Consider the following 26,460-nt stretch of genomic DNA (forward strand, 5'->3'; position numbering starts at 1 on the left):
TCAAAATCAAACTCAAGAAGGATGACAAACCACCTCACAATCCTTCCAGTTTCACAAGGCTTATTCACCAAATATAGAAGTTTTTGATGGTCCACAAAAATATAAATTTGTTTGCCAAAAGGTAATGGCAAAATTTTTTCACTGCATATATCATGGACAAACCTTCTCTTTCTGTTGTGGTATAATTCTTCTCAGCATTGTTCAATTGTTGACTAGTATATGAGATTGGGAAATCCTTATTACGTTCTCTCGATTGAGCCAAAATATATCCAATTACAAAGTTTGAAGCATCAATATGGACATGAAAGATTTGGTTCCAATCTGGTGCCCGTAAGATGGGTGTGGACACTAATGCTTGCTGCAACTTTTCAAAGGATTCCTCACACTCGTCAGTCTAATTAAACTTTACAAGAAGAGCATATAATAGTCTGGCTAGGACAGCGTACATGTAGATGAATCGACGATAATAGCCACAATGTCCCATGAATATTTGTACCCCTTTAGGGTTGATAGGCCGAGGTAATGAGACAGTGACATCAATTTTATCCATATCTGTTGAAATCCCATTGCGAGAAACAATATGGCCCAAAATTTTCCCTTGTCTTACCATGAATTTGCACTTGTCAGGATTCAAGCATATATTCAAGCATATACGATAAACCTGACACTTTTGAAACACAAGTCTGAGGTGTTCTATATGATCATCACGCTCTTGTGAGTGAACACATAAATCATCCATGAAGATCTCAAGAAATAGCCTAAGTTACTCCTTGAATACATGACTCATTAACCGCTGAAAGGTTGCTGGTGCATTTGTTAGACCAAATGGCATAACACGATAGGCAAAGATGCCATCTTCAGTACAGCAAAGGCTGTCTTGTGTTGATCCTTTGGATCAATTGACACTTGATTGTAACTGGAGAATCCATCCAAGAAACTATATGCCTTTTTCCCTGCAACTCGTTCTAAAACATGATCCGTGATTGGAAGTGGATAATGATCACGTACAGTAGCTGCATTTACCTTCTTGAGGTTTACACATACTTGAAGTTTTCCATTTTTCTTGGGCACCACTACAATAGGGGAGACCCATTCAGTGTGTTCAATCTCATAGATAAATTTTGCCTCTAAGAGCTTGTCTATTTCTTCTTTTATCTTTCGTGCAAAATTCTCATTGTAAGTATAAGGACATTGCTTGGAAGGCTTTGCATCCTCTCACAATGGAATTATATGATAACATAGGCTTGGATCAACTCCTTTGAGGTCTTTATAACTCCAAGCAAAAAGATCGTGATACTCCTTTATTGTTTGAATTAATAACTTCTCCTCATCTAAGGACAAGTCTGTGGCAATCCACACATAGCCAGGCTCTTTTCGTGGCTCGGTGATATCAAATTTTTTTGCATCTTCTGGACCATCATATGAAACCCCTGGCATGCTTGGCTTTTGTCGCATGGGCTGTTGAAGAACAATCTTCCAATCTTGAAGAGTGTACTGTGTGAAGTTGGGGGGAACATTGAGACCTTGTTCTTGTCCACTTGAGTCATCACTAATTGAAGACCATGCGGTTTTGAGCTCTTTTTTGCAATCTTGCATCAGAGTTTTTTGTTCAACCATTATCTTTGCACTTCCGACACTCTCTTTTAAATCGGTTTGAGACTTGAGTTTTTGTTTTGGTTTCTTCATTTTTTAACAAGTTTTGCTAACAGTTTTTAGCTTTTCTCCTGGTTGGAATCCATCTGATCATTTTACTTGGTCTTTGATACTATCTTATGCTTGGACATAGTATAGATATCCATTCTTTCCTGAGAAGTGAGGTGGTGGTCGAGAGTGTTCATTCTTAAACTCCTCATCTTCTTTTTGTATTCTCTCACATCGTTCCCTCTCATCTTGTTTACGGATTCGCTTATGGCTCTTGCAGCATTTACGTTTAGGTCGTCTTCGAGGGATCTCTACTTGAACCTCCCTTCCTCTCAAGAGTAGGCATGCCTTTCCTAACTCTTCCTCGGGGATTATCACATCATCATCAAAATCAGAGTCCCATCCATCTTCCTTATAAGCATCATCAGCAGATTCGAGTGTTAAATCCTCCACTGAGACTTCCTCTACATGCAGTGCTGTTGTGGATGCATCCCCATAGTACAAATCATCTAGAAGGTCACGTGGTTGTACCATTCATATAGGAATAATGTCATATCCATCTGAGTCACAAAATTGAATTGGCTTAGGTAAAGCACATGTCGATAATGTTGCAAGGACATGACTCCATTCTAGCGGATCAATTAAGTGCTTAGGGAAGGGTTGTCGAATGTTTGCCTCATCTGATACACTTCGATTACCCTTAAGTCTCTCAGTGTTAAAATCCTTACATGAGGCTCCACACATCCACAGATCTTCTTGCCCATCTGACAATGTAACTCTTGAGCCTTCAGATGAAACAAAATCAAACTCATCTATTGGAGACCCCGTTACATCACGATATGAGTGATTCCTTAGGTTGACCCTTGTGATGACAGAATCATGTCAAAGGTACAAATAATTGTATCCCCAATCTTGAATCATTTGACATTGTCGCATGAATGGTCTACCCAATATCACTTCATAGTTTGGATGCTTTCCAAAATCCACTACTGCAAATGTGTGCTCATATTCAATCCCACATGTGGTGACCAATATGCTCTCTAGCAGCCCAATGGGATGTTCTAAGCTTCCATCTGCTAGCTGCAAGCGCATCCTGGTACTCCTAATTAGCTGGTTTGCCCCACTTTTTCCAAATGGACCTTGTCACAATGCCCACTCCTACACCACTATCAAGTATTGCAATTGAAGCTACTTTTCGCACTTCTAATGGGAGGGTAGCATTTCCCTGATCGTCCTCACAAAATTTTCCTACTTTGTTGATAGGAACTGGCATAACATGCTTTGCCTCAGGGTGTATAGTACATTGATGGTGACCCTTTTCTAGCAATACCTGCTCTGACAAACATGTGGCAATATCATTCCACAACTCTGGTCGAAGCTTTTTATCAAATCAAGCAAAGGTAAGGTACAAGCCACTGGTGCTGACAAAGTAGCTTGCACGATACCCATATCCATCTCCTTTGTCAATCTTCTATGCATGGAGGGTATCCTCAAGGTTTGAGAACAGTTCTCATATTCTCCCAAATAAGATGGTAAGGTTTTCATTGTATGCTTACTTCTAGGAGAAGCAATTGTTTGAACTTCCTCCTGGATGCTTGGGCGTCTTAAGTTGTTTTCTGTGCCCCCGGTAAAATCCACTTCAGAGAATGGAGGTGAAATAATAGAGGACATATTCTCATTAACTTTCTCATGAACTGCGCCCACATGTCATTTGCCATGTCCTCGTTAGCATCAATAACTTCATCATTGCATGGGAAGGCAAGACTAGGTGGTGGCAGAATGCCTTCTTTCAATGGGGTGTCAATTGGTGCAGACTCCTCGCTATGTGAGATCAGCTTACTTTTCATTTCCCAACTTGATGACACTTCTGGTATGGTTTCTAATGTTGGCTTAAGAGAAGTGGGGTCTCGAGAGATAGGTGGAGGTGGGCCCTCAAGTATTGATTGAGCTTCCCTAATGAGTTGCTGATGTACAGCTAGATTGATCTTCTCCTCACGAGGGTTTGGGTATTCTTGAAGCTTCTTGGGTAGCTCAGATAAAGCTGCAATGCGACTTCTATGAGCATCAATGATGGTATCTAGAGTCTCGTTCACCTTATCCACCACAAAAATAGAACCCCTTGAACTATCCTCGGTTGTGGTAGCCTCATCTTGTTTAGCGCTAGGCCCAGGTTGAGGTTGATGCTCCTCATGCACTTCTTGGGATGTAAAAGCTTGATCCTTCATGTTTTGTTTAGAGACTTCTTGAGAACTACTGGATGCACTCTTAATTTGCTTGTTGCGGTTCTTTTTCCTCCTAGTGGTCTTTTTTCTATTGGAATGTAGGGTCTTGTCCACTAGATTTGCCTTTGCATCCCTAGTTCGAGGTGTCTCATCAGTCTGCATTTCGGCATTTCGTGTCTGTGATCTAGTCATGACTCTAAGTAGCATGACATCCTCATTCTCTGATGAAGGTGGCGATGGAACTGCCTCTACAAAGTTGAGTGAGACCTTTGGTTGAGAGGTGCCTTCCTCATGTGGTTTCAGCAAACAATCCTTTGGAAAGTGTTCTACACAACACCCTAGACAATATCTTTCAATTGGTGGAAACTGTGGTACTGTTGTATTGGATCGAGCTGCTTGCCTTGGGCAATGTGGACAATCACGAGCCCAATGGGGTTCTCCACACTCATAACAAGGGCCCATTAGTTCGGCTTCTACTTTCCTTTGCTGCCATTGACCTAAGGGGCCTAGAGTCCTAGGTTGGTAGCCGCCTAGCAACATCAAAGAATTTTGTTCCCCTGGTTGAGGTTCCAGTGCTTGGCTTGGATATGCAGGACTTTCAAAGAGATTTTCCTTCGATGAATATGATGCATATTCCTCCTCCACATAGCTTGGGTTTACCAAGTCTCTACACATATTTGAATTGTCGTAGTCAACAAACCTCACACCAGCAGTCCCAGGAGCAGGAGGTTGAGCTCCAAGTACAGGTCGTGCTTGCTCTTGTGCCATCGGTGGCTTACGTTCAAAATTAGTATACTGTTGATGCATTTGTGGAGCCACTGCACCCCTTTGCTGCTTACGCTCCTGTCTCATTCTTGCAATGCGAGTACATTCCTGTGTGGTGTGGGTTGGTTTGTGACTAGTGGAGAAAAGGTATTACATTCTTTGGTTTTATGGTTACCGCCACATGCTCCACAAAGATGAGGACCTGTAGGTAGTACACTCCTCATTCGCCTGCTGTTGTTGTTGTGGCTGCATGGGTGGGTGATAGGTTTGTCCCAATCTCCTTAGTACTAGGTTAGCTATGTGGTCTGGATTTACTAGTGCGCTAGACCCTGAACTTTGGTCATTACCCCACTGATCTCTAGGTTGCAACTCAGGGCCAGTACCATCTTGGAATTTGAAGTTATCTATGAAATCCATAGCATCATGGCAACACTCATTGAAATTTGTATGCTTCTTTGCATAGAGATGTGTGTGCAGTGTTGAAATTTAAGTCCTTTTAAGAAGAGAGAAATTAATCGACTCTGGGTGGGGCTTCTCATCTTCTGGGCAACGATTAATGTACTGCTTCATCCTATTTACACAGTCTCTAACACTCTCAATCTTGCCTTGCTTGAAAGAGTAGATGTTTGCTACTGTGTCATGCTGAATCCCCATCAAGGAAAAAGTAGTAATGAATCTCTCTTCCAAAACGTGTAAAGAAGATTTATCTGAACCCTCTAGTGCCTGAAACCAAGCAAGGGCATTTCCCTCAAGAGTGAGCCCAAATCCTTCAATTTGCGTATGCTTGTCAGTCACTTGCTCAGCTCAAACTGCTTGCCTAAATGCTGCTACATGGTCATATGGATCTCCCGACCCTTCGTACTTCTTTACCAGTTTCTGAAGAGTTGATGGCCTTACTCATCTTGAATACTCATCATCGGGCCTACGGCCTCTCACTCTCAGTGGGAACTGTTTCTTTCTTTGGTAAGATGGTCCACATGCATCCCAAATTGGTGTGGGTCCCCTATTACCTGCCTCACCAACCCCCTCCAAAGATCTTGTTACCTGCATTTCAGGAGGTGCATTTATGGGAGGCCGAGTTGGCTCCCCTACCCTTTGATTATCATAGTGAGAGAAACGTTGTTGTGGTGTGATATGTGGTTGCACTTTTGGTGTAGGATAATATCTTGGTGCTAGAGTTGGGCTACTTGCAGTGGTCCACTTTGATGTTGAGGGTCCCTCTCTAGTGAACTCTCGTAGGGGAGGAGCAACAGTTTCTCCAAGAAAGGCTGTCTCTCCTGGTTTAGCTGTATTAGTTGAGAACACTTCCATGAATAATGGTTGTCCTCTCCATGTGAGCTCACGAATCTCCTTCCAATCTAAGGTTCAGTATTCATTGGCCCATTTATCAACGATTCGGTTCTTGTATCCTGCAAGCTTCTCGACTACCACCACAAGTGCTAGAGGAAGATCTAGCTCTGGCAATCTAATTGTGGCATAATATCCTTCTAAAGAGTCCTTATAGACCTCTTGAAGTGGGTCATCCTGAAAGACTTTTGTCACTGAAATTTGTCGTACAAACTCCCATTGGTTCTCAGCCCCTTGATCCATTTTGCTCTTGCTTTCATGTCCCTTTCAAAATTTAGATCTACAAAAAGTAAATCATCTATGGATGGCTTGGAGGACTGGGCATTGGATGGTCCAGGCATGTCCGGCTCAATGAGCCAATCATCTCTAGACTCCCTTGCTCCGGAAGGCTTCGATAAGTCTAGGAACTCACTCTTAGAGAGTCCTCCCAATTTGTCTACATTCTCTGGATGATAGGTGACTTCGTAGCGAACACCATCTCTGCCCATGTACATGTTACCCTGGTCATTGACTAGAGGTGCTCTATCAAGCTCTGAGAAAAAGTCTGCAATCTTAACAGGATACCGTTGTTGTGGATCCCTAAAGATCTCAGCTCCTTGAGCATTCGTGTAGACATTTTGAAGTCTCACATTGAGTGGTAACCCCATGATGTCGGCTTCAAATGGATTAAAAGATCTTGTGGGTGTTCTATTTGGGGCTAAGGGATGACTATTTGATGGCCCTAGATTGTCCATAGACAATGAGCTAGTTGTCGTGGAAAGGGTATCAGATTGGGATTCGGAAAAGGTTTCAGCAATATCTGCCAAATCTCCTACCGATTGGATCCCACTTTCCTACGTAGGTACTCTAGAAGGTGCCCTAGACCCTATGGCAGTGTCTATATGATGACCCTATGGCAGTGTCTATATGACGTCCCGACCGCAAGTGCATAAGGTCAAATTTTAAGGTTTTCTTTTTTTAAATTTTTTTTTTCAAAAAAATCCCTAAAATTTTCAAGTTGGCTCAAACTTTGCCAAAACCCATTTTGAACCCCCTCGAACACATTAGGCCAAAAAAATAGCGTGATTTTTCCGGATCAAAAATTGCCTAAAATTTACCAGTTTCCCATACTGACTCACTATGGGAAAATGGTTCCGGGACCGAAATTTCGACGATGGGTGTTTTCTAACTCCTCTCAAAAAGTTAGATAACCTCCCAATTTTTTGCGACAGAAAGCAAAAAATTTTCCAGACTCCCCCTTATTATTATTATTTTTTGCACCCCCTTATCCGGTGTGGTGGGTGGCGGTCTTTATGGTGCGGTGTGTGGGTCTCTCCGTGTGGTGCGCTGTTCATACACAGCCGCCTTCTTTTATTATTATTTTTTTTGAAGTGCGTGTGCAGTTGTGAGATTTGCAGCAAATTCAATGCGTGTGCAGGGAACTCAATGCATGTGTACAGATTTCAGTTTCTCTACAGGTAGAGGTTTAACAAAGAACTAAAATGTAGGTTTAACAGAGAACTAAAATGCACAAAATTAAAGGTGCAAAAAAATAAACTAATATAAGAATAGAAAATAAAATGAACATCCCAAAAATTGAAACTGTAAAAATTATCCTCAAACAGAATGACAGAAATGCAAAACAGGCCTCTCTCTTTCGCACACAAATTGAAATCGACAGGTTTAGCTCCTACCTCCAATCCTTCCCGTGGGTTGAATCCTTGTCCTGACCTCAAGGGAGAGGCGTAGCTAGCCAATCGCACTCAATTTGCAAGACAATAAAGAGAATTTAACAACAGATTAGTCTTAAATAAGTACCAAAACTAGTCCCAAAGCCTTCTCTCCTATCCAACAGTTTTGCAACCGATTGGAGCTTAACAAGGAGTGGTAGTGTGTGTATGGTGCTTAACTAATGTAGGCACTCGCTCCCCGGCAGCGGTGCCATTGTAGAGCGGTTCTCTCTACCGTGCAATATAGTGCTCATAGAGTACTACCGATCAACAAATGTGTTAAGAAACACAATGTCAATCCGAGGACTCGACCCGATTAGTGCATGAAGGCTTATCCCTTGCGGGAGAGCTCACATACACGTACCACCACTTGACGATTCAACCATTCAACACCTTAATCAATCTCTCAATCCCTTGAACCCACTACACTAATCAAGAGAACAAGCAATGCACGGCAATCTCTTAATCCCATTCAAATATTGATTAAATCTTAGCTTTCCCTAATGCCTACAAATCCATAAGCGTGCATCTACTAACCCACAAGCTTAAGCAAGCATAGAATGTAACATTCACAAACCCACAAGCTCATAGAGAGAGTCTATCCATGAATAACTCATTGCCAATGAAGTGGGCAAGAGCTTGCATCAATGGAGACTACACACACACACACTACAAGCATGCAGCATACTCAAGAGAAAGAAAGAAGCATTCAACTAATCATAGATTAATCTACTTCAATGATGCTAAAACAGATTAAGAGAATGAAGTGGAGCTATACTCATTGGAGCTTGATGCTCATTAAAGTACAATAGAGAGAGAGTTAAAGAGTTGCCATAGCTTGAGAGCTCAAGAGCTTCACTCAATAGCTTATGAGAATGGCCAAAAATGTCCCCTTTCTTTAGCTAACATCTCTTTTATAAAGATGTCACTAACCCTAACCCTAGGCCTCTTTCAAACATGGGCGGACAACCCATAAGTGAGCCTTGCTTAATACACTTAGAACTCTCATTTAGAACCCACATTGACCAAAAACGATTTACATTACACTTCGGCACAAAAATATGAAAAAATTATGTGCGTCTTTATGTTCCCATGGCTACAATCCCGCTCTCTCGCATTAATTGCTTCCGGCCTCCTTCCATAATCCGTGTTCCCGTGAGTGAACAAGCCCTGTGTGGGTTAAAAAAGGCACCTAGAGCATGGTCAGATAATATAAAAGATTATCTTGTCAATATTGGATTTTATATTTCCAAAGTAGATTTGTCACTTTATGTGAAAAAGATTGACATGCAGGACATTATTTTAGTTACCATCTATGTTGATGTCACATGAGATAATGATGGTAACATCCATGAGCGCTCTTAACAGAAAGCTTAAAATAAAGGATTTGAGTAAAATATGATACTTCTTAGAAGACCAATTTAGGAGATTTGGAAAAAATTCACACTTTTGGAACAATTCTAGAGCTTGGATATTAGAGGCCATTAGAAGTCAATTACTTAAGAGACACACTAGTTTGTATATTTAAACTTCCAAAATTGAGAGTTTGAGACGGGATTTCGTCTTTGTGGACTTTTGTAGCTTTTGGAGAGACCATCATATACTAGCCGCTAGCTATTGGGTCTCAACAAAAAGGGAACACAAGTTTTAATGATTATGGGGTATAAGGGGTATCAAGATTCTTAGCTTTAGTAAAACAATCTTCACTATCAAAATAGAAGGAGAAAGTTAGAATTCTCCCAACCCCTTTCTAGATGGTTCAAGTTGAGGAGGAGGATTGTCTCTTTGTTTAAGGTAGAGAACATGGTGTAAGTTCCTAATGAAAAATGACCTAATCTTAAACTCCAAGTTGAAAGAAACAAGTAGAAGGAGAAAGTCAATGTGCTCCCAACCCCTCTCTAGATGGTTCAAGCGGAGGAGGAGGATTGTCTCGTTGTTTATGGTAGAGAACATGGTGTTTCCTAATGAAAAATGACTCAATCTTAAACTCCAAGTTGAAAGAAACAAAGAAAATGCCCAAACCTAAGTTTTTGAAATTTTTATACCTTCTCTTGCTCATCTTGTTGAGAAGCTACACTACAATCACACAAGCCTCAAGCTAAAATGATACTCCTTTTCCAAGAAAAAAACACATGAGGAAAAAGACTCTAGGTGCAAAGGCTCTCAATCAGATCACTCATCTCTTTCTCATATGGATAAGAGCCAAATGGGAAATATACACTTCTCATCTTTCTCATATGGACAAGAGGCTAAAAGGAGAATATACACGTCTCAAAACGAAAAAAGAAAAAGACTCACATCAGCAATTAACGTCAAATATAACGTCCACGGGCGTCAAATTCAAACTTATCATTGTCATGTGGCACGGGCGTCATGGTGGCGACCTCCTAAATCTAGCTATGGCATCAAAGCGCTCTCTCTCTCAATATTCGTCATCTCCAACAGGTTGCCATCCTCCTCACCAACCAGAAAGAGATAGGCAGAAGGATCATAGAAGGATGTGGGGAGGGGCTCTGCCCTACTCTCTGGCTGTTATGTGTGACCAGGCTCCACCCTACCCTTGGCTAGTAGACGGCTACATGCTAGTGGAGTGCAGAAGGCGCTCATGCCTGCCTGTGCTGCACCGCTGCCAATTGCTAGCTACTACTGCTGCCCCTATAGCACGGCATCAAACCTCAATGTAGCCTTCTTTCCATATTCCAAGCTGCCATAATCAGCCACACCGCCCAACACATTAATCCTTCATCTAGCCAAATCTGGTGGGGGGAGAGAGAGAGAGGGGTGATCCATACAGACTTGCAAACTTGTCTTAGACTTCAAAATTCAAAATTGAAGGCTGTAGGTGTTATCTTGGCCTTCATGTGAAGCTGACTAATAAGGAAATTTTGCTTTTATAGCCTTCCTTTGAAACCTTCTTCTTAGTGGTAGCCTTGACCTAAAGGCTAAAATATTGCTTTGATGGCCATTGTGGCCTTCATGTTGTAGGATTGCACTTGAACAATCTGGAGATTTCTATTTTTAGTTTTCGAAACAAAACCAAAGTATATCCCATTCTTGAAAATAATTAGAAAAAATAAGAAAAAAGTACCTTAAAATCAATTGGCATGTATTAATATAAACTATGAAAAATAAGTTAAAAAACAGGAAAGGTTCCTGACAAGTAATTCCAAAAACCCATGAAAAACTAGACATTTTGCATGCATTCCAAAAAAAATGGCACTTGAATAAGTGTCAAATTTCCTAAATTGGTATTTTAGTAGATATGGAGGTAATAAGTCACATGATGGGATGTGGCTTTTATAGAGGCAATATGCTTTGGATATTCTATCTAAGTAATTGTGAGCTAATCTTAGTGCCAAAACTTATTCAGCCTCACTACAATACATTGGGAGCACATCAACATTTTCAGAAGGGAAATGTCGGGGGTAATAATACTTTGCTTAGCAGCGTTTTTTTGTTGCAAAAACGTTGTTGAGCAATGAAAAAATGTTACTGAGTAGTGTTCTTAGCAGCGAAAAAACGCTGCAATACTGTAAAAAATAAAACATTGCTCTCAGTAGCATGGCCTACAAAAAGTATGTCGCTTCTTTTGTTGTCGCATCGTTTTTATATTTTAAACGCACTAAACTTTGTGCTTTGAGTTTTTTTGCAGGTTCATGTAATCTATCCCTTCGACCTCTCCTACCCTATCTTGCTCAAGCTCAAGCAAGGTATGTCTTCTCTTTTCCTTTATCTCGTATGCAAACAAGCTTTCCATGAAAGCTTTCTTGTGGGTATTTTTGTTCTATTTCCTTTCTTTTAAGTTTTTCTTTTTTCTTTTCCCCTTCTTACTGAAACTTACCCTAACCCTAGACGATATATAAAAACCCTAATTAAGAGATCTCCATTAAAGCCTCACAAGATAAGAGATCTTGATTTTTCTTAATACTTTTTTTTCTTAATTTAGTTTGATTTTTTAGGTTTTCAACATGTACAAGCCTCACAAGGTAAGAAATCTCTTTCTTGTATGTTTAGAGGGTTTGTAAATTTTAGGACTTTTAAGATTAGGGTTTGTAAGTTTTAGGGCTTTTAAGATTGGGGTTTGTTAATACTTTTTTAAAAAAATATGGTCAGATTTTATAGGTTTTCAACATATACAAGCCTCACAAGGTAAGAGATCTCTTTCTTATATGTTTCTTCTCTTATGCTTTTACATATTTTAGGGTTTGTAAGTTTTAGGACTTTTAAGATTAAGGTTTGTTATTTTGCTTCTCTCAAAAGGTGGCCATATGCCTTAGCCTCATACATGAGGCTAGGACATAAAGCTTATGCATGAGGCTAGTGCATAATCCTAATGCATTAGAAGTTTATGCATTAGCCATATGCATAAGCCTCATGCACGAGGCTTGTACATAAGCTTTATACATGAGGCTTATGAATAAGCCACATGCATGAGACTAGTGCACAAAGCCTCATGCATAAGGCTCGTGTATAAAGCTTATGCATGAGGCTAGGACATAAAGCTTCTGCAGCATGAGGCTAGTGCATAAGCCTCATGCACGAGACTTATGCATTAGCCATATCCATAAGCCTCGTGCATGATGCTTATACATAAGCTTTATGCATGAGGCTTATGAATAATCCATATGCATGAGACATGCACAAAGCCTCATGTATAAAGCTTATGTATGAGGCTTAGGCATTAGCCATAAGCCTCTATGCATAGTCTTTAGAGAGCTATGCATTTCTCAAGAGGTTGGCCATATGCATAGCCCTCATGCATGAGGCCTATTCATTAGCCGGGTAGCTTTCAATGCATCCTAGGTGCTACCTAGGCATGCCAGTAGCTTCCAATATATGCCGGTAGCTTCCAATGCATCCAGGGTGCCACCTAGGCATGTCGGTACCTTCCAATGCATGTCGGGTGCTACCTAGGCATGCCGATAGCTTCCAATGCATCCCGGGTGCTACCTAGGCATGCCGATAGCTTTCAATGTATGCAGTAGCTTCCAATGCATGTCAATATCTTCTAATGCATGGCGGGTAGCTACCTAACCATGCCGGTAGGTTCCAATGTATGCTGGTAGCTTCCAAGTACTAAGAATTTTATGTATGCATAAGAGTTTTAAGTATTTATGTTTCTTCTTAGATAGATGGCAAATAACTGATGGCGCAATGTTACACGTGAAGGAGGAGTAGATATCCCAACAATCTTTGTAAGTATATATTAGCCTCAAACTATATCTTATCTTTTAAGAAAAGAAGGTTACATTAAATAACAACATAAAATCAATGTTCATTTGTTTGTATGTCTATAGCTTGAAGCAGTGGACCGCCCCCTATGCAAAATGAAGATGATTTTGCATTACAACGGGGTTTGTAAGCTCTCTTTAAAAGGGTGCAAGATGAATAATCCATTGTTATTTCTGGAGGACATGTTACCAAGCATGGCAACAAGTAAGAACATTACTAAAACCATAACCTCTTTGTTTTTGCAAAACTGATTTTCACTTGTGTTAGTTTTATTATGTTTTGGGATCATGTTACTACAAACCTTGTTAATACAGACGATGGTGCAAATGTGCAATCAAGAAGTAATGGAAATGTGAGAGAAGAGGGTGGAGCTACACGGGACAATAATAATCGAAATGCATGAGATGTAGACCCCCTCAATGTAGCCCCTAACTCCATACATTTTCATTATGCTTTATTTTGTACATGACCTTTGTGGACTCATACACTTATGTAATTTCGCCAAGTACTGTAATAGATTTATGACATTTGCCAATCATCAATTGCAATCGTTCATTTTTTTAAATATTTGCAAAGTTTTACATTACATGTGTCCATGACGATGAGTAGGACAAGAACTTGTGTTAGTTTTAGTGTATTTCTATTAAAAAAAAACTGGGGCAGATAGCGGAGTCCTGTGTGACTCCCTAGTCTGTCCTAGTTTTTTTTTTCACGCAGTTCTATCACAAAAATAGCAGCGGGGAAATTCGCTCTACTATTTTCGCTACTGAGATCCCATTTGCAGTGAAAATAATAGCTTTTTTTAGTATCAAAATGGGTCCAACATCTCCCTACCCTCCTAGTTATAAATGCATTGTTACTTTTTCTACTACACCATCATCGTGTTGTAGTGCCTCTTTTTTGTCTCATTCACTACCAAGCTATGCCATATTTCAAATTTTCCAATAGCTTCATCCACATCTTCCTACTAAAATCATCGCTTAGTAATAAGAAGTAGAAAGAACCACCTAATGCAATGGTGGATGGTATTTTACTACAAAGATCTGGATGTATAAGCTTTTAATGTGCCTTTGCACATTAATGTGCCTTTGCACAATTCTTACTTTATGCATGTTGATGTTGCTAGCCCATTATACAAGCTTCATACACATCTCACATCTTAAAAAATGCTAGTAAATGTGCCACAATCCCAAACCTTTGCATCTCTTTTTAATTCTACAAAGCTCAGGTGGTGCTCAAATCTCTCATGTCATGGTGTCTGCTTGTCTATTCTTGTGTGTGTGTTTGCTTGCAAGGAGCTCAAGCTCACCCTCTCTCCTGCATTCTTCTCACTAGAAGGGTTATGTGTTTTTTTATAAACTAAGTCGCATGCGATGTAACACATATAATAAAATAGTCTTGACATCCACACATAATATCTATAATAGTGTCTTCTTAATCAGAGTCAAAAATAAAACACTAGTAAAATATTATAAGTACAGATGGGTTAGCGAATGTTTTTATATGTAAACCTAAAACTTTAAAAAACCTAGGCAAATCTTTGAGATTTTCTATCTTATATGATAGCATGTAGTATGCTTTTGGCGAATTTGTCTCTTTAACCCACTAAAAATGAAAAAACAAGTGGGTGTTTTTTCCCTTTTTTTGGGTGAAATAGCTTGACAATATCAAAGACCCCTCTAAAATAGGCCTTGGGCTAAAAAGAGTGCCAATTTTTTTCCTTGTTCTTAATGGATCATGTGTTGTGTAAACAAATAAGATATTTATAAAACAAAACCACATATGAAAGGAAAAGCTAACTTGAGATTCATCACTTTTGTTCGTATTAAGAGTCTAAAAAAAACTCGAGGTCTCTTTACGAGATTATTCCCAACCCATGTTGTGTAGAGAAAGTGTATCATTATAAATACAACACACTCTCCACTTATCATTTAACATGTCTCAAAGTTATCATTTTAAATACTATACACTATCCACTTATCATTTAAAATGTCTCACAGATATCATTATAGAATGTATACAAATTCTTCACTCATCATTTGAAATGTATCGCAATGTACACTTTTCAAGTAGTAACAAAACACATCACCTTTAATATATAGGTATTCTGAATGTACAATATAGGATTTATATAGATAAAAGATGAAGACCCACTCGTAATATAGTAGGGTGCATAGGGGTCGAGAACAAAATACTTGATTACATGCTAAGGTACTTGAACAAAGTACCTTAAATACTTCACTATGCTTGGGATATGAGTGCTTGCACTTGCACACACACACACACACACACACATAGTTACTTGCTCTCTCGATTGGCCATGAGCAAACTTACATTGATAGTTATCAAAGCATGGTTAGGGTAGTAGACAGACTCAAACCTTTGGGCCATCCAAGATAAGATACGATTGGACAATGCTCTTACCCTTTGCTCCATATTCATAAAAGGTAGCTTCGTGGTCTTTAAACTTCACTTCTTTGTAAATCGGTCCATTTGTGAGCTCCTTTGCAGGAGCAATCAATGCAGTGGGTGTTCAATCACAAAACATTGCTATAGACAACCTTGACTTCTGACGATTGGGGATAACCCTATGCTCAATGCTTTTATACCTCCCATTTGTCAAAATCTGTAAAGCATTGATAGGAAATCTTGTCCATCATCAATAGAATATACTAGTAACATTATTACTAATGGTTGAACTTGAAGCACCCTTTAGAGCTTAAAAGGACATTTTAAGCGCGTGGATTGTTGATGCTCTCAAATTTTCTAAAGGTTTCAAGAGTGGCACCTAGAAAAAGTATAGAAGTTTCAAAATAAAAAATCATGGGCAAGGTGTCATGAGAGAGAGAGAGAGAGAGAGAGAGAGAGAGAGAGAGAGAGAGAGAGAGAGAGAGAGAGAGAGAGAGAGAGTAGAACATTGATTTTATGTTGTTATTTTATGTTGTTATTTAATGTAACCTTCTACAAAAATGATGACAAATTAATAAATGGTGGGAGTATTTTCCATTAAAAAGAAGAGACTCGTAGCAATATTCTATTGGTATAAAATATAAGATTTGAAGTTAGAAACCACGAAGTTGTAATTATTATCATCTAGAAGTTCTTTGAGGGAAATAAGTCTTTGAAAAAGAAAACCAAGGCTCTTTACAGCCGTAAAACTAAATCCAAGCATTTCATATTGACTAATGTATGAAGCTAGGAGACTTCAAAGAGTGGAGTTGTAGGCATAGCATAAGTAGGATCATGTTACTACAAACCTTGTTAATACAGACAATGGTGCAAATGTGCAATCAAGAAGTAATGGAAATGTGGGAGAAGAGGGTGGAGCTACAAGGGACAATAATAATCAAAATGCATGAGATGTAGACCCCCTCAATGTAGCCCCTAACTCCATACATTTTCATTATGCTCTATTTTGTATATGACCTTTCTGGACTCATACACTTATGTAATTTTTCCAAGTACTGTAATAGATTTATGACATTTGCCAATCATGAATTGCAATCGTTCATTTTTTTAATATTTGTAAAGTTTTACATTACATGTGTCCATGACGATGACTAGGACAAGAACTTGTGTTAGTTTTAGTGTATTTGTATTAAAAAAAAAAGGGCAGATAGGGGAGTCCTATGATAATTCCCCAATCTGTCTTAGTTTTTTTTTTCATGCAGTTCTATCACAAAAATAGCAGCAATGAAATTTCGCTCTACTATTTTCGCTGCTAAGATCCTGTTGTTGCAGTTAAAATAACAGCTTTTTTAGTATCAAAATGGATCCGAGCTCTCCCTACCCTACTAGTTATAAATGCACTGTTACTTTTTCTACTACACCCTCATCTTGTTGTAGTGCCTCTTTCTTGTCTCATTCACTACCAAGCTATGCCATATTTTGAATTTTCCAATAGCTTCACCTATATCTTCCTACTAAAGTCATCACTTATTTTACCACAAAGATCTGCATGTATAAGCTTTTAATGCACCTTTGCACAATTCTTACTTTATGCATGTTGATGTTGCTAGCCATTATATAAGCTTCATACACATCTCACAACTCTAAAAATGCTAGTAAATGTGCCACAATCCCAAACCTTTGCATCTCTTTTTAATTCTACAAAGCTCAGGTGGTGCTCAAATCTCACATGTCATGGTGTCTGCTTGTCTATTCTTGTGTGTGTGTGTTTTCTTGCAAGGAGCTCAAGCTCACCCTCTCTCCCACATTCTTCTTACTAGAAGGGTTATGTGTTTTTTTGTAAACTAAGTCGCATATGATGTAACACATATAATAAAATAGTCTTGACATCCACACATAATGTCTATAATAGTGTCTTCTTAATTAGAGTTAAAAAAGAAACATCAGTAAAATATTATAAGTACAGATGGGTTAGCGAATGTTTTTATATGTAAACCTAAAACTTTAAAAAACCTAGGCGAATCTTTGAGATTTTCTATCTTATATGATAGGCTATAGCATGTAGTATGCTTTTGGCGAATTTGTCTCTTTAACCCACTAAAAATGAAAAACCAAGTGGGCATTTTTTCCTTTTTTTTTGTTGGGTGAAATAGCTTGACAATATCAAAGACTCCTCTAAAATAGGCCTTGGGCTAAAAAGAGTCCCTTTATTTTTCCTTGTTCTTCTTAATGGGGGTTGTTGCAAGATCAGGGTGTCTAGTTTTATCCAGTTTATGCTGGACTGGGACAATGCTTGGAGAGCAAATTTTGGGGGACAAGGTACTTAAAATGAGATCAAGCAAATAATAGAAAATACGCTTGCCCTTAAATTAACCCAATATAACTTAAATTAATATAAATTAGTCTAATTAATCAAAATTCTAAAAAAATATGATGAAATGATAAACAAATGATCTTTTCATACTAAGAGTGATCCAATTTATTTTTCCATAGATGCACCATTACAAGTACACTAGTCCCTATATGTTTTATATGATTCACATCAAAAATGTAATTTTACTAATTAGATTATTAATATTTGCAGGCCTTTTGATAGTCTGGAAGAATTTTGAAAAAGAGATCATTAAAAATCCAACCATTGGATTTGTAATTTTTACTAACCACCACATTCTACTAATATCTGAGTTTCTACCCACTCTTTTGATCTACAATATTGAGGATTTTAAGTGGTAGCTATTGTGGGTACAAAAAGTGGCGTATATTATAATATAACACTTTAAAGACCTTGAAATGTTTAAAAAAATAGACAAATATCTTCAAATTTTCTCAAAAAATCAAGTTAAGCTCCATATTATGTGAAGATCTAAGGTACAAAGTGGGAATCTCATATGAGTTTATATGTAAAAGATATTAGCATTTTATGGAATCGGTTCAAATTTGGGACAGGGTGTATACATTGACTTTGTACCTAAGAAAATGAGGACTTTTGACTATCTAATGCTTAATCAAATTATGCAACTATATTTCCAACTTTGAATATGATGTTCCAACAAAATAACTTGAAATGATATTCCTTCATTTACTAGGAGAGATTAGCTACTAAAGGTAAGCAAATACCTATTTTTTTTACTGTTTACAGGGTGCCTGACTGGACAAAACTGGGCACCCTGATCTTGCAACCACCCATGGATCATGTATTGTGTAAACAAATAAGAGATTTATAGAACAAAACCAAATATGAAAGGAAAAGCCAAATTGAGATTCATCACTTTTGTTCGTATTAAGAGTCTAAAAAAAACTCGAGGTTTGTTTATGAGATTATTCTCAACCCATGTTGTGTAGAGAAAGTGTATCATTATAAATACAACACACTCTCCACTTATCATTTAACATGTCTCAAAGTTATCATTTTAAATACTATACACTATCCACTTATCATTTAAAATGTCTCACAGATATCATTATAGAATGTATACAAATTCTTCACTCATCATTTGAAATGTATCGCAATGTACACTTTTCAAGTAGTAACAAAACACATCACCTTTAATATATAGGTATTCTGAATGTACAATATAGGATTTATATAGATAAAAGATGAAGACCCACTAGTAATATAGTAGGGTGCATAGGGTTCGAGAACAAAATACTTGATTACATGCTAAGGTACTTGAACAAAGTACCTTAAATACTTCACTATACTTGGGATATGAGTGCTTGCACTTGCACACACACACACGCACACATAGTTACTTGCTCTCTCGATTGGCCATGAGCAAACTTACATTGATAGTTGTCAAAGCATGGTTAGGGTAGTAGACAGACTCAAACCTTTGGGCCATCCAAGATAAGATACGATTGGACAATGCTCTTACCCTTTGCTCCATAATCATAAAAGGTAGCTTCGTGGTCTTTAAACTTCACTTCTTTGTAAATCGGTCTAGTTGTGAGCTCCTTTGCAGGAGCGATCAATGCAGTGGGTGCTGCATCACAAAACATTGCTATAGACAACCTTGACTTCTGACGATTGGGGATAACCCTATGCTCGATGCTCTTATACCTCCCATTTGTCAAAATCTGAAACCATAGATAGGAAATCTTGTCCATCATCAATAGAATATACTAGTAACATTATTACTAATGGTTGAACTTGAAGCACCCTTTAGAGCTTAAAAGGACATTTTAAGCACGTCGATTGTTGATGCTCTCAAATTTTCCAAGGTTTCAAGAGTGGCACCTAGAAAACGTATAGAAGTTTCAAAATAAAAAATCATGGGCATGCTGTCATGAGAGAGAGAGAGAGAGAGAGAGAGAGAGAGAGAGAGAGAGAGAGAGAGAGGTAAGAGTAGAAGGTTGAGGCAAAATGTTAAAATATATAAATAAATATTAATTAACTAATATTATATATATATAACGTAGAAATGAAGCATGCTTATATGATAAATGAGCATAATTTTAAAGAAGTCTAGATGTTCCATAATCTGATCGGTGTTTCTATTACATCATCTTAAGAGACAGAGGTGTATCTATTGATGTAATTTTTGAGATATATATATATATATATATATATTCCTCCCCAAAAAAAGAAGTCATCTAGATGTTAATGAAAGCTTGCAAATTTGAAGTGAAGGGGGAGAAGGGATTTTGAGAATTAGTTGACATAGTACGTCCACTTGGTCCGCGACGTTGATGACGTTGAGATACACACACACACACACACATTTATTCCCCCCAAAAAAGAAGAAGTTTAGATGTAATTTTTGAGAGATATATCTATATATACACACACACATTTATTCTCCCCAAAAAAAGAAGTCTAGATATTAACGAAAGCTTGCGAATTTGAAGTAAAGGTTTTCTAATGAAGCTCTCATCTATCAAAAAAGAACGAAATAAAATATGCATCTATGATCTAGACCAATGTAAAAAAAAAGTCATCCTTTAGTGTAATTTTCACAGCTCAAATTGATAAATAATTTTACCTAGCCTTGAATTTAAAAATTCAAAAATTTGAACTTTTAGTTATAAAACCAATTCATCTATGCATTTTTTCAACTAAACGGGTTGAGTAGACCAAGCGTTTTGGTTGAGTGTGTGGGTGTGTGCATGAAGGTCCTGAGCACAAAGCAACTTGCACAAAAAGGAGCGATAGGATGTGGAGGGAGCGAGCTTTTCGTAGACAAACACACATAGTTACTTGCTCTCTCGATTGGCTATGAGCAAACTTACATTGATAGTTGTCCAAGCATGGTTAGTGTAGTATACAGACTCAAACCTTTGGGCCATCCAAGATAAGATATGATTGGACAATGCTCTTACCCTTTGCTCCATATTCATAAAAGGTAGCTTCGTGGTCTTTAAACTTCACTTCTTTGTAAATCGGTCCATTTGTGAGCTCCTTTGCAAGAGCGATCAATGCAGTGGGTGCTCAATCACAAAACATTGCTATTGACCACCTTGACTTCTGACGATTGGGGATAACCCTATGCTCAATGCTCTTATACCTCCCATTTGTCAAAATTCGTAAGCATTGATAGGAAATCTTGTCCATCATCAATAGAGTATACTAGTAACATTATTACTAATGGTTGAACTTGAAGCACCCTTTAGAGCTTAAAACGACATTTTAAGCGCATCGATTGTTGACGCTCTCAAATTTTCCAAAGGTTTCAAGAGTGGCACCTAGAAAAAGTATAGAAGTTTCAAAATAAAAAATCATGGGCAAGGTGTCATGAGAGAGAGAGAGAGAGAGAGAGGAGAGAGAGAGACAGAGAGAGAGAGAGAGAGAGAGATAAGAGTAGAACATTAATTTTATGTTGTTATTTAATGTAACCTTCTACAAAAATGATGACAAATTAATAAGTGGTGGGAGTATTTTCCATTAAAAAGAAGAGAGAGTAGCAATAATCTATTGGTATAAAATATAAGATTTAAAGTTAGAAACCACGAAGTTGTGATTATTATCACCTAGAACTTCTTTGAGGGAAATAAGTCTTTTAAAAAGAAAACCAAGGCTCTTTACAGCCATAAAACTAAATCCAAGCATTTCATATTGACTAATGTATGAAGCTAGGAGACTTCAAAGAGTAGTAGAAAAGAGTGGAGTTGTAGGCATAGCATAAGTAGGATCATGTTACTGCAAACCTTGTTAATACAGACAATGGTGCAAATGTGCAATCAAGAAGTAATGGAAATGTGAGAGAAGAGGGTGGAGCTACAAGGGACAATAATAATCGAAATGCATAAGATGTAGACCCCCTCAATGTAGCCCCTAACTCCATACATTTTCATTATGCTCTATTTTGTATATGACCTTTGTGGACTCATACACTTATGTAATTTTGCTAAGTAATGTAATAGATTTATGACATTTGCCAATCATGAATTGCAATCGTTCATTTATTTAATATTTGTAAAGTTTTAAATTACATGTGTCCATGACGATGACTAGGACAAGAACTTGTGTTAGTTTTAGCGTATTTGTATTTAAAAAAAATAGGGGCAGATAGGGGAGTCCTGTGAAATGATTCCCCAGTGTGTCTTAGTTTTTTTTTTCACGCAGTTCTATCACAAAAATAGCAGTAGTGAAATTTCACTCTACTATTTTCATGCTGAGATCCTGTTTGCAGTGAAAATAACAGCTTTTTTAGTATCAAAATGGGTCTGACCTCTCCCTACCCTACTAGTTATAAATGCACTGTTACTTTTTCTACTACACCCTCATCTTGTTGTAGTGCCTATTTCTTGTCTCATTCACTACCAAGCTATGCCATACTTTGAATTTTCCAATAGCTTCACCTACATCTTCCTACTAAAGTCATCGCTTAGTAACAAGAAGTAGGAAGAACCACCTAATGCAATGGTGGATGGTATTTTACCACAAAGATCTGGATGTATAAGCTTTTAATGCACCTTTGCACAATTCTTACTTTATGCATGTTGATGTTGCTAGCCATTATATAAGCTTCATACACATCTCACATCTCTAAAAATGCTGGTAAATGTGCCACAATCCCAAACCTTTGCATCTCTTTTAAATTCTACAAAGCTCAGGTGGTGCTCAAATCTCACATGTCATGGTGTCTGCTTGTCTATTCTTGTGTGTGTGTTTTCTTTGCAAGGAGCTCAAGCTCACCCTCTCTCCCACATTCTTCTCACTAGAAGGGTTATGTGTTTTTTTATAAACTAAGCTTCATACACATCTCACATCTCTAAAAATGCTGGTAAATGTGCCACAATCCCAAACCTTTGCATCTCTTTTTAATTCTACAAAGCTCAAGTGGTGCTCAAATCTCACATGTCATGGTGTCTGCTTGTCTATTCTTGTGTGTGTGTTTTCTTTGCAAGGAGCTCAAGCTCACCCTCTCTCCCACATTCTTCTCACTAGAAGGGTTATGTGTTTTTTTATAAACTAAGTCGCATGCGATGTAACACATATAATAAAATAGTCTTGACATCCACACATAATGTCTATAATAGTGTCTTCTTAATCAGAGTTTTAAAAAAAACACCAGTAAAATATTATAAGTACAGATGGGTTAGCGAATGTTTTTATATGTAAACCTAAAACTTTAAAAAACCTAGGCGAATCTTTGAGATTTTCTATCTTATATGATAGCATGTAGTATGCTTTTGGCGAATTTGTCTCTTTAACCCACTAAAATTGAAAAACTAAGTGGGCATTTTTTTCTCTTTTTTTTTTGTTGGGTGAAATAGCTTGACAATATCAAAGACCCCTCTAAAATAGGCCTTGGGCTAAGAAGAGTCCCTTTTTTTCCCCTTGTTCTTAATGGATCATGTGTTGTGTAAAAAAATAAGATATTTATAGAACAAAATCAAATATGAAAGGAAAAGCCAAATTGAGATTCATCACTTTTGTTCGTATTAAGAGTCTCAAAAAAACTCGAGGTCTGTTTATGAGATTATTCTCAACCCATGTTGTGTAGAGAAAGTGTATCATTATAAATACAACACACTCTCCACTTATCATTTAACATGTCTCAGAGTTATCATTTTAAATACTATACACTATCCACTTATCATTTAAAATGTCTCACAGATATCATTATAGAATGTATACAAATTCTTCACTCATCATTTGAAATGTATCGCAATGTACACTTTTCAAGTAGTAACAAAACAGGTCACCTTTAATACATAGGTATTCTGAATGTACAATATAGGATTTATATAGATAAAGGATGAAGACCCACTAGTAATATAGTAGGGTGCACAGGGTTTGAACAAAATACTTGATTACATGCTAAGGTACTTGACCAAAGTACCTTAAATACTTCACTATACTTGGGATATGAGTGCTTGCACTTGCACACACACACACACACATAGTTACTTGCTCTCTCCATTGGCCATGAGCAAACTTACATTGATAGTTGTCCAAGCATGGTTAGTGTAGTAGATAGACTCAAACCTTTGGGCCATCCAAGATAAGATACGACTCGACAATGCTCTTACCCTTTGCTCCATAATCATAAAAGGTAGCTTCGTGGTCTTTAAACTTCACTTCTTTGTAAATCGGTCCATTTGTGAGCTCCTTTGCAGGAGCGATCAATGCAGTGGGTGCTGCATCACAAAACATTGCTATAGACAACCTTGACTTCTGACGATTGGGGATAACCCTATGCTCGATGCTCTTATACCTCCCATTTGTCAAAATCTGAAACCATAGATAGGAAATCTTGTCCATCATAAATAGAATATACTAGTAACATTATTACTAATGGTTGAACTTGAAGCACCCTTTAGAGCTTAAAAGGACATTTTAAGCGCGTCGATTGTTGACGCTCTCGAATTTTTCAAAGGTTTCAAGAGTGGCACCTAGAAAAGTATAGAAGTTTCAAAATAAAAAATCATGGGCAAGGTGTCATGAGAGAGAGAGAGAGAGAGAGAGAGAGAGAGAGAGAGAGAGGTAAGAGTAGAAGGTTGAGGCAAAATGTTAAAATATATAAATAAATATTAATTAACTAATATTATATATATATAACATAGAAATAAAGCATGCTTGTATGATAAATGAGCATAATTTTAAAGAAGTCTAGATGTTCCATAATCTGATCGGTGTTTCTATTACATCATCTTAAGAGACGCAGGTGTATCTGTTGATGTAATTTTTGAGATATGTATATATATATATATATATATATTCCTCCCCAAAAAAAGAAGTCATCTAGATGTTAATGAAAGCTTGCAAATTTGAAGTGAAGGGGGAGAAGGGATTTTGAGAATTAATTGACATAGTACCTCCACTTGGTCCGCGACGTTGATGACGTTGAGATACACACACACACACACATTTATCCCCCCCAAAAAAGAAGAAGTTTAGATGTAATTTTTGAAGATATATCTATATATATACAGACACATTTATTCTCCCCAAAAAAAGAAGTCTAGATGTTAACGAAAGCTTGCGAATTTGAAGTAAAGGTTTTCTAATGAAGCTCTCATCTATCAAAAAAGAACGAAATAAAATATGCATCTATGATCTAGACCAATGGAAAAAAAAAAGTCATCCTTTAGTGTAATTTTCACAGCTCAAATTGATAAATAATTTTACCTAGCCTTGAATTTAAAAATTCAAAAATTTAAACTTTTAGTTATAAAACCAATTCATCTATGCATTTTTTCAACTAAACGGGTTGAGTAGACCGAGCGTTTTGGTTGAGTGTGTGGGTGTGTGCGTGAAGGTCCTGAGCACAAAAAGGAGCGATAGGATGTGGAGGGGGCGCGTAGACAAAGGTAAAGAAGTAGACACACCTCCACTTGGTCCGCGACGTTGACGACGAGCGAGCCCTTGATGGGGTGGGCGGGCACCCAGTCGTCCTGATGGCGGACCTCCAGGCTCACAGGACCCTCGTCCTCCTGCAGCACCAGCGTGAGGGCGCCGATGTCCGAGTGCTTGTGGAAGCCGTCGGTGAGCTCCGGCTGAGGGCAGCGAGGGTAGAAGTTGATAAGCATCTTTTGATAGGGCTCCACCCCAAGCGCCTCCTCGATAAACGACGCCCGCTGCCCCAGCCCCACCGATATCACGCCCAGCAGCCGCAGCGCCAGCGCCTTCAGCTCCGCGCTGTACTCATCCATCGTCTCCCTACGATCAGAAACCATCACACACGAATTATATCAGCAGCTCGACACCACAACGGCCATTACCTCAACGAAGCAGGCCGCCAATAATCAGAGTCTCGCACCCACAGCGGCTGAAGAACGAGAAACACGACGTAGTCTCACCATCAAATCGTAAGTGTTATAACCATCCCATACAAATTATAAAAGCAGCTTGACACCACGTAGTCTCACCATCAAATCGTAAGTGTTATAACCATCCCATACAAATTATGAAAGCAGCTTGACACCACAACGGCCATTACCTGAACGAAGCAGGAAACGTGGGCCAATAATCATAGTCTCGCACCGACAGCGGCTGAAGCGAGAGATACAAGAAGTCTCGCCAGTCCCTCACGTTGTCTTCCTTGATGGTATACTTGCTGCCATACCCTTGGGATATGACTCCCGGCCTGCCCACATAGGCAGCCTTCTCTTCCACCGGCAAAGCAATGAACTCTTTGGACACCTGCATCATCCTCTCCATTAACTCTAGGCTCACTCCATGATTCACAACCCTAAAGAAGCCCCACTCCTCACAAGCGGCCTTCACTTGGCTCACAACCTCCGGCATGCGCGACTCCTCCCAGCCGCCAAGGTCTATCACCGGTATCCTCTTCTCCAAAGCGGGCCTTTCTATGATAGAAAGCCCGGCAAGCTGCTCTGCAGTACGGTTCCTTCGATACTTCTCGGGCACCTCTTGCACCCCCTTCTCCACCAGGAATTCCACGGGCTCTACCCCCCATTCCTTGCCAGGAGCCACTATACTGATGGGGCCTATGGGTGGCTGGACAAGTACAGCAGTGGCCATTGCTAATAATGAAGAAGCTAGGCTGATCTATATAAGGATGATAACACAGAGAACAGCTCGCTACCCTTTCTATATAGGCAGTTGCGAGGTTTATGTGCCGGTCTTTCCACAACACACGGCAGGCCTAGAATTTTTGAACGGCGCCCCTATTTTTTTCTTTTGAAGGGATTTTCTTTAACTAGCTTTTTCTTTATGAAGAGATTGG

The 26,460-nt window shown here is 38.5% G+C and overlaps 1 protein-coding gene across 1 annotated transcript; it reads right to left on the minus strand.

Annotated features, from left to right (window-relative positions):
• Positions 1-23,454: 23,454 nt before the first annotated feature.
• Positions 23,455-26,255, minus strand: LOC147627902 (jasmonate-induced oxygenase 1-like). The gene is made up of 3 exons (XM_086814871.1): positions 25,711-26,255; positions 25,100-25,430; positions 23,455-24,002 (listed from the first exon to the last, which is right to left on the minus strand). Exons 1-3 carry the CDS (start codon positions 26,253-26,255, stop codon positions 23,751-23,753), a joined length of 1,128 nt encoding a protein of 375 aa, XP_086670997.1. The 3' UTR covers positions 23,455-23,750.
• Positions 26,256-26,460: the final 205 nt, after the last annotated feature.

The sequence above is a fragment of the Cibotium barometz genome, chromosome 20 (assembly GCF_041138505.1).
Source record: "Cibotium barometz isolate CiBa-2024 chromosome 20, ASM4113850v1, whole genome shotgun sequence".
Classification (NCBI taxonomy): domain Eukaryota; kingdom Viridiplantae; phylum Streptophyta; class Polypodiopsida; order Cyatheales; family Cibotiaceae; genus Cibotium; species Cibotium barometz.